This window comes from Cricetulus griseus, assembly GCF_003668045.3.
Source record: "Cricetulus griseus strain 17A/GY chromosome 1 unlocalized genomic scaffold, alternate assembly CriGri-PICRH-1.0 chr1_1, whole genome shotgun sequence".
NCBI classification, from domain to species: Eukaryota; Metazoa; Chordata; class Mammalia; order Rodentia; family Cricetidae; genus Cricetulus; species Cricetulus griseus.
Window position 1 is genome coordinate 106299837 of NW_023276807.1, and position 18953 is coordinate 106318789.

Consider the following 18953-nt stretch of genomic DNA (forward strand, 5'->3'; position numbering starts at 1 on the left):
CTGGAGGGGAGGGTCACCTTTTCTTTTTTGCCCCTACTTCTATTCCCCTGCCCCCGAGCTGTCTGTTAAGTGACCTTGGCTTTCTAATGCCTCTCAGGTTTCTAACCCCGCTGCAGTGGTCGGAAGAGACTGGGAATTCAGAAACTGGGAATTCAGTCAGCCATCTCTGGGAATTCTTAATGCAAAGTCTGAGCTGAGATCTAGAGAGCCAGTGGGTATTGGTAGGGACCCTTGTCACCCTCAGGGAAGAAGAGTGGCGGGTGATTTGGGGTGGGGCGCTAAGGCGCTGCGTGGCTCCCTCCCACGCGGCTCCAAACTCCAGATGCCTGTGTTCCAGAAAACTTTCCAGTCGGCTCTCACTGAGCATGCTCCGTGGCGGGGCGGGCCCGGGGTCCGGAAGCTCCGGGGTTCCGCGGGGCCTGTGTGGGGTCTGCGGCCACCAGATGGGGGCGACCGGTCCCACGGGCGCTCGGGGACGAGCCACGTGGGTGCTGGCTGGGGGAGTCCTGGCCGCGGCCCTGGTGCTGGGCGCGGGTCCCCGTGCTTTCTCACCCGCCTTCCCAGCACTGGGCCCAGGGTCTCCGAACAGGCCGGGCCCCGGGGGACCCCAGCCAAGCTTGCAGGTAAGAGGGCAGGCGCCTGGGTTTCTCTACACCGGTTGGAAGAGTTCCGCCCTGTGGGGCACAAGATCAGGTGAGAGAAAGGCTTAACCCCTGCCTGGTGATGCCTCTAGGTGCGTTCTACATGTACCACGGAACTGGAACTTCAATACCGGTGGAACCTCAGGCTTGTAGATAGGGGTTCAAATCCAGATTTGCATACTAGGAGTTAGGCGTCTGAGGACAAATCACTGCGTATGTCTCCCTTTCTCAGGCTACTAGGACTCAGGTCATCAAAAGTCACCCTGCATTAGATTAGTTCATGTATATACGGCTGGCAGTGTAGTAAGAAAGCTGGGAAGATGGGCTGGGTTTTTACCTGCTTCCGCTATTCTGGACCAGTTTGTGGTTCCAGAATTGGAAAAGCACAGAGTCCCCACTGCCCCATAAGCTCCTCTCCCCAAGCTGGTCCAAAACTGGCCTGCTTTCCTCTCAGGACCAACTTACACACTCTCTTCCCTGCCCTTTGCTACTGTCTTGACTGAGCCTATCACCTTTGGCTTTTGGCTACCTTTCTCTTGTGTCTCCACCTTTTGCCCTATCTTCTGCTGGTCAACTTTACTTATCAACCTGACACAACTTAGAATGACCTGGGAAGGCTGTTTCAACGAGGGATTGCTTATGGTCTGTGGATATGACCTGTGTTGAGGGTAGAGAGTTATCTTGCTAAGGGAAGACCCACCCCACTGTGGGCAGGGGAGGGAGCCTTGACCTCGGTAAGATTAGAGAAAGCAAGCCGAATACTCATGCATGCATGTATTGTCCTCTGCTCTTAACTGTAGCTGTGATGTGACCAATTGCTTCAAGCTCTTGGCTTCCAGGCAAGAATAGCTTCTAACCCAGAATCATAAGCAGAAATAAACCCCCTTTTCCTGTAAGCTGCTTTTTGTCAGGGTATCTATCACAGTAGCAGAAATGAAGCTAGAGCATCTCTCATCCATTCCTGAAGATCCCTGGGGGATCGTCTGCATCTGTGCTCACTCTTAACCTGCCTCCACCAACCATGGCCCTGGGAGTAAATTTAGCTTCTGTTCCCAGGGGGGTCCTGGCCAGTGGTGTGGCCTATTTGGTACCAACTTTAGCATTGCTTACCCAGTCTCCCCTTGTAGACCCAAGGATTCTCATGAGGCCACTCTTGCTGCAGAGACTTAGTGCTTTAAGGACTATTCTGTTCCCTGTCACTTGCAGTCTTAGGTTGTCACTGTACAGTCTGTGGATTGTGCTTTAAGCCCAGTGATTGACATTTTCATTAAGTCCTTTCCCTTACTCCTCCTGGGGAGGTGAGATGTAAGTGGCTCATTTGCAGAGGACAAAATCAAGGCTTGTGAAAGCTGTTGTGACCCTGGCCTTTGCTCTCACTGTGCCCCCCCCCCCCGCCCCCTGCATTTAGAGCCCAAGTCTTTGCACATCTTGCCTACAGAATGTTGTCAGGACCTTGTCAGCATCAGGTGTGGAGTCTGGAGGAGGGTGACTATTTTAGAGGAGGAACAATACCCTTTGTTAAGTCCCCAAGGCCATCCAGAGCCAGGGCACTTCACTGTCACAGGTCACTCTGTCCTTGTTGGAGCCTGTTGTTGAATACCTGTGTCCAGGTGGCCTTGGAGCCCCCAAGTGACCGGGTTGCTTGAGTCCTACCCATAGAGTTGGCACTTTTTCACCACTCTGGGCCATTACAGACAGTTCTTCTCTGAGCTGAGCCCTGAGCTATTCCTGGCTTAGTCTCTTATCTCTGTGAGGCCTGAGTCTGCCCACAGCCTCCAGGGCCTTAGGTCTGAACAGGGTTGTGAGGTCACTCTCTGAACACCTTACTGAGGGTGTGTCTCAGATGCTCCCTCTGTGGTTGTTGTAGCCTTCACTGGTGCCTCTCTCCGCTCCCTCCTCCCCCGCCAATATGTACATTTAAGAGGGGTGTTCTGTGCAGGGGTTGGAGAGATAAATTCCCAATTGCCTGATGATTAAGCACTTTGAAGGGGATGAAGGGACTGTGAGGGCTGCTAGGGGAGGAGAGACATTCAAATGGAGAAGCCACAGAGTGCAGACATTTGGGAGGATAAGTAGAAAGGGCCCTATGGGAAGGATCCTGGTGGGTGGAGCCCTAGGTGGGGAGGGTCCTCTTTGATTTGATTGTCTTTGGCCCACTGGTACCCACACATCTGTGGCCACACTTTTACTTCCTGGTGTGTGGTACTTGGACATTTCCTGGGTAGGTGTCCTCTTTCATTTCTTCACTGGTTGCTCACCAAGGTTAGGTTGCCAGTGGTTCTAAGAGTGGGCTCCAGGAACCCTGGGTTACTGGGCCTTTCCTGGGGTCCACGGAGTAAGGGCTATTTTTATGGTGTTACTAAAGCAGATTCTCTATTCATTTTCTGAGAAGTGACATGACATGGGACATTGGGGGAGAATTCACACAGAGGCAGATCTGAGAATTCAGATGCATCTGTTAATTCAGACACAGGTGACTTCGCAAAAGTTTAAGACTTTTTCTTTTAATTTGGAGTGATTTTCATAAAATCTTGTAGTTATGTGACTATAGGATTCTTATTCCTATTTTAAAAATGGATACTTGACTATTCTGCTCTCTTTTAAATACAATCTTTCTGTAGTGAAGGGTAAGTACAGTAAATACTGACAAATGGAATCCATTCAAGCCCAAGTTCTTCAGTCCTTTCTAACTGCCATAAAGAATCACAAAGCCAACAAATTTGGGAACTGCTGTTCCCTTGCAATCCCTGTCTGGTTCCCTGAGGTTTGGGATGAAATAAGACAGCTTGTCTTTTAAAGCTAAGTGTGTTTCAGAAGAAGACCTGCTTCTCACATTCATGATATTACTTACATATGAAACAATGGTTCAGGTTGGATGGAATGCTAATCTGAATGTACTGTGTGTGTCTTACAGGGGAGGAGACAGAAGAGAAAGGGAGAAGTGGAAGGAGAAAGAGTGAGGCAGAGAGGGGAGAGGAAGGGAGAGATTCCATCTTGGTTTTAGCAGCCAGATATCATCTGTAACAGAGTCTTTTTTGTTTTTTTGTTGTTACACTGTATCTTTGTTGTTGTTACACAACATCTATATTCCTATTATACTGTATCTTTGTTGTTTGGTACACTGTATCTTTGTTCTTGTTACACTCTTTGTTTTTTACTGTATCTTTATTGTTATCACTTTGTTATCTTTGTTGTCACACTGTATGTTTGTTATTGTTACAATGTATCTTTGCTGTTGTCACACTGTATCTTTGTTGTTTGTTGTTGCACCACATCTTAGAGTTACTATTACTGTGATTAAAAACCCCATGACCAAAAGCAACTTTGGGAAGAAAGGGTTTATTTGGCTTATGCTTCCACATCACAGTCTGTCACAGAAAGAAGTCAGGGCAGGAACTCAAGCATGGAAGGAACCTGGAGGCAGAGGCCATAGAGGGATGCTGCTTAGAGGCTTGCTCATCATTGCTTGCTCAGCCTGCTTTCGTCATTCTCAGTGAATTCGAGTTCAGCCTAGGCTACCTGAGCCTCTGTCTCAAAAAAAAAAAAAAAAATCTCATTACTCTGTCCCTCTGTCACCCTTCAATCATCTCCCAACATGTGTTGGTTAGTTTTAACTATGAACTTGTCACAACTTAGTCACCTGAGGGAGGGAGGGAATCTCAGTTGAGGAATTACCTACATCATGGTGCCCTCCGGACATCTGAGGGGGATTGTTGTAGTTGTTAACATGGGAAGACTGTGAATGTGATTGTGAGCAGCACTGGTCTATGGGCTGGGCACCGAGCTGCATAAGAGTTAAGAGAGCTGGTTGAGCAGCAGCAGCAGGAGGAGGAGGAGGAGGAGGCCACAAGTGTACTCAGTTCTCTATCCTCCTGACTGTGATGTGCTGTGACTAGCTGCTTGGGGCCCTGCCTTGACTTTTCCGAAGTGATGCACTGTAATCTAGAATTGACTGTAAGCCAGATCAACCCTTCCCACTCTTATGTTCCCTGTCAGGGTGTTTATTGCAGCAACAGAAAAGAAACTAGGAAACCACTCTAACTACTTTCTAATATACTGTCTATATAGTATAGATATCCAAGTAGTGTATTGTATATGCAAGTACAAAATGCATATAAATAATATAAGCAATACTGTTTATAAAAGGTGATGCATATTATTGTCTTTTTTTCACTTTTCTTAAGTCCCGAGAGGAGGGCCTATTTGGTGATTTTGTTTTTTCAGGCATTTGTTGTATGCCTTTGACACCTACTGGCTGGATCCTGGTCTGGCAATCACCAAGACTCAGTACCTCTGCTTCTAGTACTGGCACTCAGTACAACTTTCTTTGGTTGAGTGGTGGTGATTTTTATATTTTGCTCTGGAGTATTATAGAAATGATGATTGTGATGACCCAGCAGCCACAGTGACAGGAGCAGCCTGTCCCGCACAATCGTCTCGGCGGCAAGAACCACACAGGACATTCGGATCCTTCTGCAGTAAAGCTTTAATGCATCTTGAGAGGAGAGCATAAGCTTACCAGAGCAGAGACCCCGAGCCAAGAATCCCGTCCCCTAATAAAGGCTGGCAGCCGCCGCCTGGGACGTGTCACCCTATGATTGGCTGCAGCTCATAAGGCCATATGACGCCACGGAATAGGCAGAGATCAAGGAATGGAAAATTACCCAGCGCCTGCGCAATAATCTTGTTTACATTCAGTGCCTGCAGGCGCCATCATTGTAATGGAGAATTCAGGGACGGCTCCCTACAGCAGCCCACTCCCTGGGTCACTGAATGCACAGTACTGTGCTAACTGCTCTGTGTACATTGTCCAGTTTAATTCTTCAAAGCATGACACAGAGGGTGTGATTTGCCCTCTCTCTAGATGAGGAAACTGAAACTCAATAGACCTGGTACTCGGAGCTTTTGCTCACATATGGACTTAGTCCCATAGGGAAGTGCTTTGTGGGCCTGAGCATAAAGGCTAGGGACTAAGTGGGCATCTGTCACTTCCTGATGTTCAACCACCTGGGTGCATTGACTGCTAGATCCACATGGCTGTTGAAATGTTAAACGCAAACTGTAGTTAAGGGCTCCTGTAATTGGAGGTGGCTGGGACAGCTCTATTAAGCTCAGTCCTTCTATGCAAAGATCCTTTGGTGACAGTGGGGGATGAGAAGAAAGTGTGGCATTGACATAGGAGCTGGTGTTCAAATCAGCCCATTCAAAGATGCCCAAGAGAGGCTGGATCTGTCCTTGCTGCTTGGATCATGAGTCATGAGAATAAGCTATTCCAAGACCTGTCCCCATTCTGAGGGACCTGCATTTTCTCAGCTGGAGAAAGAGAGTGAGTAGTGGTGCTGGTAAATATTTGGTGTAGGTTGTTGGGGTTGAAGATACAAAGCAGTCAGCATGGATGGGGGCTGATGTAGCAGGCACTGTCCACAGGTGCCAGGAAGGTGTTTGAGGAGCTGCTAGATGGGCAGAGGCACACATGGAAAGCAGAGTGGAGAGCAGCTTTCTGGTGAGGCCTTGCTGTTCTTTGTAAGTGAACAGCATGGATGGGTTTGGTTTCAGGTTGCCCGAGGTACTATGTTCTGATGTAGAAATGGCTGTATGACATTACTGTGGTTAATAGAACAAAAGAAAGTTCTAAATCACAGCAGTTTTCAAATACATTACTGGTAACACCTGACTGGCAGATTACAGCAAAGAGGGGAACTCTCATGCTATCTGATGACATTCTTAGCTTTTGGGTTGGCAAAAGCTTGAGATATGCTAAGTTAGTACATTCCAGAAGGTTTTACCTGAGGATGTTAGGTGGGGGATTAAATGGCTGCTAATGGGACTAATGATGGCCCCAGATCATTTGGGTCTGGACCTGCACTATTTCAATTCTCCACAGCCATAGACCTGCAGATGGATCAGTCAGCTTTGTAGAACACTTGGCAGAGGCTGGCTTTGTTTTCTGAGAACTTCAATGCCACAGCACTGGAGAGTGAATGCACAGGTGGGGAAGACTGTCCCTATGAAGTCCTAGACAGAAAGGAAGAAGGCAATGTGAATTGGAGGAAAGGCCATCCATATTCTAAAGTGGCAAAGAGTTGTGTTGCATCCCAACTTTTGATTGTGGCTACTCAAGTCATCCCAGAGAAGAGTCTATCCCAGCATTCCCTCTGCTTCATCTCTGAACTCATTACAGCCCAGTCCATACCCATTACCCAGTCCAAAGCCAAACTGAATCTTTCAGGGATTCATTGTAGCATCTTACACTGGCTCCTTCTTGATAAGTCACCTAGACCCAGGCATTTATTTGGTTACAGTAGCATGAAAGGACTCAGACACTCACCTTCTGGCAGATACCAGAACTAGATCCTGCCTTGGGTGCACCCAGCTCTGGTACATGCCCTCCTGCTCCAGTACATAGCAGCCAATGAGCAGAGGGTATGAGTGTGGCACAGGTCAGGATCTGAGGTGAGGTCCTGATTACCCTGGTCTAGGAGCCTATGTTCATGGAAGAGAGGGTCAATGTGAGGCTACTGGATCATCACTTGGTATATGTGACACCGGACTTAGCACACTGAGGGGATCCATCCAGTATTGCTGTACATCACCACCACCACCACCACCACCACCACCACATAGTGGGAAGAACTGGAACTTTCTAGGGCCCAGAGGATTTTACATGGGTTCAACTGGACTCAGCTGGGACCAGATTTCTCCCCTCATTTCTCTTAAGCAAGCTTCCAGGAAGTTTTGAGATGGTCAGTTCTTAGAGAGGGACTTGAGGCTTGGAGAAGCTGAGTGACTTGTTCAAGCATACACAGTGAATAAATAGTTATACATAGAACACGGTTCTCCAGACTCCACATCCTGGGTTTTATCATCCAGTCTGGACCTGGCTGGATCTGCCCAGACCAGGAATGAGCTGTGCTTCATGTTGTGCTGCCTCCTTCCTCAGAGGCTTGGATTTATGATCCTTTAATACTCTTTAAATGAAATATTCAAGTTCCTGAAAACTGGGGTCTGCAAAAATGTTCCGCATGGTGTCCTTTAGAGAGTTTCCACCTTATATTTACATCAGACACTTAGAACATGACGTTTTTCTCACGTTCTAATGAGTTTTGTGTTTTATTGTAGTACAGAGATATTTCGAGAGAAGCCCAAGGTCCCTCTGAGAATGGAATAATATTTCAGAAATGCTCACTGGTAAGTTTCCAGGGGGAAAAATAACTGGAGATTTCCCAAATCTCTGAAGTCATTATGTATTTAGGAACTAGCAAAGAGTGTGTCTGTGTGTTCACTCTGAGACCCAGGCAATGAAGAGAACAAGAGACCTGAGCTCATGTGGCATCACTATGTTTGTTGGGGATATTTCATTATAAGTCATTGTTAGTGAAAATCTAGTAGTCCTTTAGAGAAGGGATGAAAGTGTGATATATTTATCCCACATGAACAGTGATATGGTACTTGAAGTTTTTAAAAAATGGGCCAGCAAGATGGCTGATTCGGCAGGTAAGGCTACTCAATGCCCAGCCTGACAACCTAAGTTTGACACCTGGGACCCCCAAGGTGGAAGGAGAGAACCAACTCCTGCAAGCTGTCCTCTGATGTCCACATGCACACTGAGAAATGTGTGCGCTCCTCCCCTTAATTACAAAATGTTTTTGTCTAATGCTCTATAGCTGTTTGACCTCAACAACATGGGATGGTGCCCATTATCATCCTTGTGTTGGACTCCCAGCATCACCCTTAGCTCCAATGATTGCTGGAAAGGCTCACAGGACCCAGAAGGACAGTGCTCACATTTACAGTTCATTACTGTGGAAGCTGGAGAGTAGAGAGAGGGAAAACAAGGTGAATTTGGCAGTGTCAGGGAGGGAGCACGTAACAGAGAAGCAGGAGTGAGCTCCCGGGTGTGTGGACATCTCACCCAGGAGAGTCTGCAGAGAGAGCCAGCTCTCCAGCATCTGGGTAGGGACATCCTGGCCCAGCTCTGGCATCAGGGTTATCCTCAGGGCTCTCATCTAGGTGTGGAGCTTCTGTAACAGAATACTTGAGACTATCGGTTTATAAAGAAAGAAGATTGTTTCCTCCCCCGAACTCTGAATATTCCAATCTGTGACTGGTTAGTTCTATTGCTCTGGCCTATTGGTATGTCACAGTCTGATCACCTCATGGTGGCCAGAAAGTGAACAAAGGAAGAAGAGGAAGACACTGGTCCTAAAATCCCCCCTTCTAGGTCTTGCCCCCTAGTGATGTAAAACTTCCCATCAGGCTATGCAGCTTAAAGTTGATAATACTCCCCACCCCCTCCCTCCTTCTCTCTCTCTCTCTCTCTCCTCTCTCTCTCTCTCTTCTCTCTCTCTCTCTCTCTCTGTGTGGTGTGTGTGTGTGTGTGTGTGTGTGTGTGTGTGTGTAAGTGTTTGCATGTACATATAAAGGCCAGAGGCTGATTTCAGGGGCCATTATTAATCACCCCCACCTTGTTTGTTGAGAGAGCCTCTTCGCTTGAAACAGAGCTCACCAGGGCAGCTAGTCTAGCCAACCACCTTGCTCCAGGGATCTGGTCTCTTATTGGTATCTTACATGGGTTCTGAGGATCTACATTTGTACATCTAGTGTTTGACCCACTGAGCCATCTTCTCAGTCCAGGTGATGCTACTATCTGACAATGCTATGAACTGGGGACCAGGCCTTCAGGGCTCCAGATTCAAACATAGCATGTCACACTTATGGTGAGGCAGAACCTGGGTGGAGAAGACCAGCCAGAGGGCCAACTGCTCCCCTCAACTCTCACATCAGGAGCCTCTGGAGCTCAGGCTTGTGGGTCACCACAAGAAGCCAGGCCAACAGGCTTTGCCCTCACCCACTCTCCTCCTGTCCTAGGTGTCTGGGAAGAGCAAATCACAGGCCATGCATGTGCAGCTGTCAGTGAACAATACCAGGACACCCTTGTCAACCAATCTCTCAGACCTGCTTGTGCTGGACGAGATCACTAGCCTCATTGTGAAGGAGTCCCCTGGAAATAAGACTCGGGATGGAATCCAGACCTTCAGAAAGAGGTTTCTGCAAGGTAACCATAGACACTGCAGGTCACTGTGGGACATGTGTTAGAATGCCTTCCTGTGTTCCCTTATGGATGGCCACAGCGGAGCTCGCCAACCATGGCAAGCTGGGAGCCCCTGAAATCCCCAGTGTCTGCCACTAAAACCATGGTTTTCCTGCTTGCTTTAGACAGGTGGGGTTGGGGAAGAAGTGCCAGGTGTTTTTAAAATACAGTCCCAGTTTTATTTTCATCAGCTTCAGGTGGATACAATGGTAGATCTGTGAATTATAGTGAATCAATGACACATATAATTTATAGTGAATCCATGACACATAGTTTATAGTGAATCAGTGACGTACATATAGTTTATAGTGAATCAGTGACACACATGTAATTTATAGTGACCCCCGACCCTGTTGACCAGAGTTACTGCTGGTCAGGAAGAGGGACAGGTATTTTTGAGTTGTGTTAGACAAAGACTAAGGTGGATTGTTGTCAGTCTCAGAAGGATAATCATGAAATATTTAGACATGACCACCAATGTGTAAGCATGCTGTTCATTAATGTGTTACCATATTTCCCTTACTGTTACAAAATATGAGCTAAGTGTCTTATAAAGGGGAGAGGTTCATTTTGGCTCATAGTTGTAGATGTTTCAGGCCCAGTTGCTTTGGATGACATAACATGACAGCAGTGTGTGATGACATGGAGCAATTTACCTTATTATGGTGTGGAACTGAAAGAAAGAAGGCAGCAAACAGATTCCCATAATCCCTTCTGAGGATATACCCTGCTGTCTGATAGCTTTGAACAGTCCACCTCCCCTGCCAATAGTGCCACAGATCTGGGAGCAGGCCTTCAATGCATAGACCTTTGGGAGCAATCCAGAGCCTAAGTGCAGCTGGTAGTGTGTACTGCTGGCCCCCACAAGCCCCTCCTCAGGTGAACTATCCATCTTTAAATAAGCAAACCTTAGGTTCCTGGGTTCTGCTGTGACTGTAACTTTAGGGCCAGCCTTTCTCCCAGGATGTTGGAGACACCCTTCTTGTTGGTAAACATCTGATGTACAGATGAAGAAACTAAAGCTTGAGTGGGTGGGGAGCTTGCCCAAGGCCATGGGCAGCGGCCGGCCGTGCTGAGATGGAAGCAGGCGGCTTGACACTCATCAGTCAGGGAAGCTGCTATGCCCTGCAGCCCTTCACCTTCCCACAGGCACTTCCGATGTGGGGCCCACACTGCTCAGCATTGCTCTCCTTACCCTTGGGCCTGGATGAGCCCTGTATCTTTCTTAACACAGTGCTATTGACAGAAACTAGTAGGGCAGCCCACAACAAGTGACTTGTTTGGTGGCTCTGGTTTAAATGAGACTCTAAACTTTTTATATCCCAGGAAAGCCGCCCCCAGGGCTCTCCTTTCAATGATACAGAAACAAATCTCCTGGTTGATTCTTAGGTTGATGTTCAGAGAATGGCACATGGGTTATGATATAGTAGACAGTCAGATATTCAGTCTGTCCTGAATGGCTTCTAGAAAGCCCCTGAGCAACCTGGACTTCAGAGATCCTGTGCTTGTTGGTGCCTCAGAGCATAGCTAGAGTGGGTTGAGTGAAGTCATGTGACATGGTCCTTGGTCTAGTTAGGGCCTGGTGTTGCCTTTGGTTCCCTTTCAATGCCCTTCCCAGCTGTGAGTCTCACTGCCTTTGCTTTCTAGTGTCTGTCATGGCTCTCACTCCTGTTGGATCATGTCTGTTCCTTGGACAGTGCTGAGAGGGCCTTCTGTTGTACTCGGAACATACTCATCTCTATTCCCTGAGGAGTGGTCTTAGTCTTGCCTTTCCAGAAGTCCAACCTGATTTCCAACTCCAAACTCTAGACCTCCAAGTGCCCATGAGACCCATCTCTTGAATATCCCTGCTCAAGCTGTGCCTCACCCTAAGTACTCACTAAATTCTGTTCCACCTCACAAGGCACACTTCTTGCCTGTACCAAGCATGCCACTGGGTGAGGTCAAGAGTCGTAGTGATGTGGGGAGGCATCAACACAGCCCAGCCAGGCCTGTGGGAAGTGTCCTGGGTTGGTGGACACAAGGTCATCTTTTGATTCTTGGTGCTCTTTTCTGCTGTTTATGTCAGATGTTCCCTCTGTCCAGGAGGCTGAGTTTCCTGAGGACATAGTCCAAGTCACCTGTTCCTAACACCAGCACACAATGCTGGCTCTTAAGTTAGGAGATAGGCCACCCCTCATCCAATGAGTGATTCTAAAAATCAAATGGCCAATCAGACACTGCTTTCCTATCTCTCTGACCCCTGACCCCATCATCATCATCATCATTGCCCCCTCATTTAAAAAAATGTGTAAGATGGAGGACTGCGAGCTAAGTGGGCCTGCAAGCTAAGTGATTTTAATTTTCCACCTGATAATCCTATACCCACAGTGCAGTGTCTCCTGCACTCTGTGATGAGAATGTGTTCTTTATGTTAAACCTCAGCACCCTCTTGCAGGTGTGTGCAAAGATGATTTGGGAGTGAGCACTATGGTCTTGGAAGTTGTCTGGGAATGCCTTCCCCTTCTCACCCCTTTAACTTTTGTCCTTGTAAGAAAGCAAAGTGGACGTGTTGATTTTTCTAGACAAATTGGTTCCCAGGCTCTATGCTCATCTTCCCTGCTTTCCACACAGTGGTCCTGCCATCTCTAAGTTAAGTGTAGCATATCAGCTGTCTCATTTTCCTGCTGGACTGGACCCCTGAAGGAACTGAGGATTCTGTTTTCTGTGGGTAGAGTTCCCAGACAAGTGTGCTACAGAGGGATAAAGGGGGCAAGAGACTAGTCCTGCTTCCAGCAGGGTATGCCTTCTTCTGGTAGGGAGAGTTAGAGCAAATTGTAATTATTATTCCCACTGGACCACTCCCAGAATTTCCTAGAGTGAATGAAACACTTCCAGAATCCCCTGGGGTGAATGAAATACAGACGCTTCTTGATGGGGGCCTGGGCTGGTGCACAGCTGCAGCAGCTACAGGGTTGCAGAGGCCAGGGATGTGGCTAGGCCAGGGGCAGGGGCTACTTAGAGGTGTGGCCTGGTGCGAAGAGGCCTGTCCCCTTCTTGACCTATACTTGTTCTCTCTGAGCAGTGGGAGAGTTTTACTCTGTCAGTTACATGGCCTCACTGGACCCCACAGCTCTTGGGACTGGAGAGATCCTGGACCTTCCAGCTCTGCTCATCTTTCAGAGCCCCTCACAGGTAACCCTGTCACTCTCACTTGGGACCTGCCACTGCCTTTGATGGGTGCTTGGGAATAATGACCCCAAGGGCACAGGAGCAATCCTTCCTTCCTTCTTTCCGTCCTTCCTTTCTTCCTCTATCCCTTCCTCTATTTTCTTCCTTCTTTCTCCCTCCCTCCCTCCCTCCTTCTCCCTCTCCTTCCTTCCTTCCTCCCTCCCTCCTCCCTCCCTCCCTCCCTTCCTTCCTTCCGTTTCCTTTGCTTCCTCCCTTCCCTGGGTGATGTCATTTACTGACAAGGGCATCTTCCCTGTCGAAAGCCTCCTCCCCCATCCTGTCTCTTCCATGTTCCATGTTAATTATTCCTATTCCCCAGCCACCTTTAAGTTAAATGAGGCTCCCACTTCACAGATGAGACAGCTGAGGCACATGGAGTGAATGAACACCTTGCCTAAGTCTAGACAGGCAAGTTCACCACAGAGAGTTGTGCCCCTTCCTAGCCCTCAGGACATGGGTTTTGGGTTTCCACAGTCTCTAGCATAGAAGCCCAGCCCCATTGTTTCCTGAAGAAGCTTTAGGAGTTGGACAAACCCTGCCCTACCTAGTAGCCAGGGGCCAGTTACCAGGTGTGTGGGTTGGACATAGCGCCAAATGTTCCCTGTGGGTCATACTCCATGTGACTGAAGCATTTCTTTTCTCTTTCCCAGAACAGAACCCAGCTAAAAGCCCACTTTACCATCACAGTGGAAGAAAAGATAACGGTAAGACGATGTTCAGATCCATTCTGTGTACTCATGACCACCTAAGCCTGTACTGTGTTGCCGCTGTGTGGCCTGACCTCAGAGCCAAGGGGAGGTACTGGCCACTGGCCTTGGCATACCTGATATGCATGGTCTTAGGCCCTGTGGGTTCCAAGACTGGTTCTATTGGTGACCTTCTGTGATGGTTGATTTTGAGTGCCAACCTGATGGAACTTAGAATCTCCATGGAAATGGAATCAGTTTCTGTTGCTGAAATAATAAAGCACTGTGGCCAAGGTAGCATATAGAAGGAAGAATTCATTTGGCCTTACTGTTCCAGAGGGATGAGAGTCTATCATGGCAGGAAGGCCTGGCTGCAGAACCAGGGAGCTGAACAATGATATCTTTAACCACAAATAGAACAAGTAGAGTCAGGCTATGAACTCTCAAAGCTCAACCCCACTATGTGCTTCCTCCAGGAAGGCCATACCTCCTATAGGTTCCATACCATCCCCCAAACACCACCACCAACTGGGGATCAAATGCTCAAATCATGAACCTGTGAGGAAATTTTCTATTCCCACTGCCACAGCAACAAGCCTCTGGGCATGTCTGTGAGGAAGTTTCCAGACTGAGTTAACTGAGGTGGAAAAACAAATCCATTTTGAGTGTGGGCACCATCCCACAGCTGGGGTATGGAACAGAATCTAAAGTAGGAAGTAGCTGAATGCCAGCATTCACCTCTCCCTGCTCCTGGACTGTGGATAGAATGTGACCGGCCACCTCACACTCCTGAGGCCATCCTTCCCCACCATGATGGACTGTATCCGGAACAGGCACCCTGTACCCTCTGAGCCAAAATAAACCCTTCCTAAGTTTCTGGTCAGGTGTTTGGTCACAGAAACAAGAATAGTAGGCAATACCTTCTCTACCTGAGCAGGATGTACCAGCCACTGCCTGGCAGGCTGAAATACCACTGGTCATCTGTAGCAGTCTTTATTTAGACTGCCAGCTCCTGAATGACACAGAGACTTTTTATTAATTATGAAAGCTTGGCCTTAGCTTAGGCTTGTTCCCAACTAGCTCTGGAAACTTAAATTAACCCATTTATATTAATCTATGTTTTGCCACATGGCTCATTACCTCTGCTCAGTACCGAGTATCCCACTTCCTCTGTGTCTGGCTGCAGAATCCTACTTCTCTGATTCTTTCTCAGAGAGAGTTCTTCTCTCTCCCTGGAAGTCCCACCTATCCTACCCTGCCTAGCTATTGGCCACTCAGCTGTTTATTAAATCAATCAGAAGGTGCCTTAGGTAGGTGGAGTAAGCAGAGCCATCTTCACACAGTGTGATCAAATATCCTGCAACAGTCATCACGTTCTTTCCTGTCCCCAGGGTTGCCACTGGTCCAGCTGCTGGGGACAGGTTGTGTTCTCAGATTATACCTGGACACTGTCTCTGCAGGTAGTCTTCCTGCTTCTACTGTTCATCAGGAATTTGTTTCCCTTTTTGTTTGGCAGTGAGGTTCCTCCTGGCACACACTCTCATTTTCCTGTGTCTAACACGTGTGACTCACTCTGTGGGTTAGTCAGCCTTCACCAGGAAGGGGCGGGGTGTGAGTCCATAGTGTGTACTGGCTCACATGGTGAGGGAAGCCAAGAAGTTTCTGCATACCAGCCATGTGGCATAGTCCAAGTTGGAAGTCCGTGACCCTGAAATTCTGATGGTGTGACTCATCTGAGGATGGAAGTCTGAGAACCTAGTGCCCATGGGAGTGTGGCCTACAATCTTAGGCAGAGGATTTCCACCTGTGTTCCTTAACTCCATCAAGATGACTCTTGAATGTGACCAAACCATTCAGTGACACTCCACACTCCCTCTGAATCTCAGGGGCCACATCTCCTGAGCAGCTCACAAGTTCTCAATCATGTCATCTTTGACACAGGTGTGTGAGAGAGATTCCATTATTAAATCACCATCATTTCACAGATGGGGAAACTGAGGTCCAGTAGTTTGCCCAAGATTCTATGGCTAGAATGGCATGGTCTCAGAGTTGGTGACCGTAGAGACTAGTGGTTGTTCTCATGACTGACTGAACTGGTGAAAGATTACTTGAATGTCAACTTGTTAGGATCTAGTAGCACTTAAAAGACATACTACTGGGCATGTCTATGAGGTCATCTCCAGAGAGGAGTAACTGAGGAGAATACCTACCCTGAATATAGCTGGGGGCTTAGACTAAATAAAAAGGAGAAAGCAGGCTGAACAGCGGTGCTCATCACTCTCTGCTTCCTGACTGAATGTGAGTGACCAGATGCCTCGAGCTCCTGTGTCTTCCCCCAAGGCCATGATTGAACGTAACCTGGAGGAAAACTTTACTCCCTTAAGTTGCTTTTATCAGGGTGTTTTGTCATAGCAAGGAGAGTGGCTTATACAGACACACAGCAAAGTTAGCAAAGGAGAAGGATGGAAATGGAAAAGTCTGGTGAAAGTCCTCAGTGCCTGTCAGGTCCTCTCCCAGGAGACTGCCCAGCAATGAGTCATAGGAGCATCTGTGAATGTTCTTTAGGGACTGAATGTCACACAGGTACCCTTTGCCTGGCTCACACCAATTTCTGACTCCAAGAGGAGGCAGATGTTCAGCAGAGACCATGCTTTTTCTAGAACATACTAAGTGAATGGTGGGCTCTCATCCAGATGTCGGTCCCCAAATGCTGGCCATGGTCCAGCCCACAGGATGGCCTTTAGAGAACAGCAGGAAACAAAGCCAGGCATGTTAACTCTTGCTTGCAGGTGTAACAGATGGTTGTATCGCCTTTGATCGTACCTCACAGCTATGCGGTGAGACTCATCTTAGGTGCCAAGGCCCTCAAAAGGAGAGATGGAAAGAAAGCCGAGTTCAGCTTTTAGCAAGCCTGCAGTCAGCGAGACAGTCAAAGTCGTGGATCACCATTTTCTTTGTTGGTCTGAGAGCTCCCAAAGGAAGTAGCCTGATCTGGTTCATTCCGTGTTCCTTTCCTCCCTCACCTGGTAGGTGACAATCAGTAAATATCCCTTGATTGAGTTGATTGTCACCAATGATGATTGCCAGTCAGCTGAGGAGGTGGCAAGTGGCCTCATGATTGTGATGGAGAGCATTCTGTTAATAGATGTGCCCTGCCCCCAAGGCCCAGTCCTCCCTCAAGGATGGAAAGGGGCCTTCTCCAGGGCTCAGGCTGCCTCTCACCTACACACTGCCTCTGGAAAAGAAGGAAGAGGAGGGGCTGTGCAGGATGCAGGCTGTCCCTCACCAGATACCCTCTGCACAAGGATCTCTGTGCAGTGGAGACACGAAGTGTGTGAACACGAGGCTCCTGGCTCTAAGATCTGACATGCTTTGAATCCCGACTGTGTGTGAGCTTCAGCATGTTCTAGTCTGTCTGGGCCTCACCTTCCCTAGACATCGAATGAGAACCATGTCACGGGTGTCTATCCAGGCAAATGGCTGAGTCTGCGAAGAGCTCTGTGTTTCTTATAGTCTCTGTGCACATCAGTACCCATTGCTGGTGTCATCCTTATGGAGCAAGAGAGCAACACCAACTTGCCAGTGTTCTGTGGTCAGTGAGAATGGCCATCATTACGGTGTTAGGCTCAGATGTTCAGAGGAGCCACTATGGTACTAGAAGCATATGGGAGGCCCAGTACAGTATTCTTGGGGACTGGAGTCTGCTGTGCATAGCTTCAGGGTTAAGTTGCTGCTGACTGTAGGATTGACATAACCCCAGGTGTTGTGAGGGGAGGTTCATGCCAGTGAGGCTGGACTCTTGGTAGTGTGTGTGTTTAGCAGGACTATTCTGGGCACTTGAAGAAGTGACAGGGTTAGATTGGTGCAAGAATGTGTCTGGAGGAATTGTTGTCACGATGGCATGCATCCGATTGCTGTGTGGCTGGCATGCGCAAACTACTCCAATGCTTCTTTAATTTTCTGCCTCAATCTGACAAGTCAGTTAAGGAAAACAAGTCCTTAAGAAATTTCCTCTTAGTTTACCACCGGTATCCCAGTCATTGTCTGCCCCTCTTTTGAGGAGAGTCCCAGGGTGTCCCATAATGCCAGACACAGACTGCAGGTCTGGGATTCCTCCAGACCCACCTGCTGCCTGTGGATTGGGCACTGATGACTGGCAGGCACCAGGATGGCAGGGTGTGGTGCCATCTGGGAAGGATCCCAGGACCCATGAAGACATACAGAGAAAATTCTACCCATGGTCTCAGTGGCCAAAGTCATTCTGAGTCCACTGCCACCAGTCCTCCCAGAGAGAGAGAGAGAGAGAGAGAGAGAGAGAGAGAGAGAGAGAGAGAGAGAGAGAGAGAGAGAGATTATGTGTATGTGTCCATGCAGTAAAGTGGTTTAATAAATGGGGAGAAAAGGATGTCCTGTGTGGATTTATGGCCAAAATACTGGATCTCTTGAAAGAAAAGCAGAGGCGAATGTTCTCATCAGAAATCTATTTATCTAAATAGATAAAGTAACGTATAGAAAGTTAATAGAGCAATAATATGGAGAATTCAAATATATATGGTTGGAAAATTTACTTTTAAAAACAATAGCAGGAAAGATAAGTGAGAAACTTGAAGAGGTATTTATAGTATATAGAAAAGACAAGTGGCCTACTATGTAAAGAGCATGTGTTAACTAACAAGAGGAGGAATGCCATTGCAGATAGCTAGCTATGAAGTGAGAATTCTTGAACACATGGTTTTACAGAGAACCCTTGAAGCCCGCTGGATGTAACATTATTAGCAAAACCACGAGGCTTTGAGTTGAGATGGTGGTGTGCAGGTAATCATGCCATCACTGTTGCTTTTTCTGCCACATCGCTTTCTAGCCCGCTGACCATTGTCCTGACCTGAGCTCCTGAGTGTCCTACCTGACTCCAGTGTTCTTCAACAACTTAACACAGGACTTTAGTTGTCTTCCTTAGAACACAGAACTTCCTGCTCTCCTTCCTTAGGGATTTCTTATTTATGTTTCATCCGGAAAGTTAACCCTTTTGATTCATACAGGGGCCACTAGGACCCTCTGTTTTCCACGTGGTTCTGCAGTATTTCTCTCAGGCATCCCTCAGACCAGCCAGCATCTCTGACTCTGGTTACCCGCTACTCTCCAGGCAGGTTGTTTGCCCCCTGCTGGACTTCTGTGGTATTGTATTATCAGGCTTATTCTTCAGTACTGCCCTTGACACTTGTCATAAGAGACTGCCTGGAAGAGGCCTTGAGACGATCTAGCCCCATGTCGTCATTTTATTGTGAAAGAAGTGGGTACAGAGATCCTGGGAACTGGACATGGACA

General features: G+C 47.9%; 1 protein-coding gene across 5 annotated transcripts in view; it reads left to right on the forward strand.

Annotated features, from left to right (window-relative positions):
- The window catches only part of Evc2 (EvC ciliary complex subunit 2), an 84485-nt gene that overhangs the window by 1086 nt on the left and 64446 nt on the right, over positions 1–18953 (forward strand). For 2 of the 5 annotated variants that reach the window (XM_027387055.2, XM_027387057.2), the window contains exons 1-5: positions 379–623; positions 7761–7829; positions 9510–9696; positions 12797–12906; positions 13593–13646. In XM_027387055.2, the coding sequence (XP_027242856.1) occupies positions 444–623; positions 7761–7829; positions 9510–9696; positions 12797–12906; positions 13593–13646 (600 nt within the window). In that variant the 5' untranslated portion in view covers positions 379–443. Of the gene's footprint in view, positions 1–378; positions 624–7760; positions 7830–9509; positions 9697–12796; positions 12907–13592; positions 13647–18953 lie in introns of those variants that run through there. The other 3 variants (XM_027387056.2, XM_027387058.2, XM_027387059.2) reach the window with 3 other exon arrangements.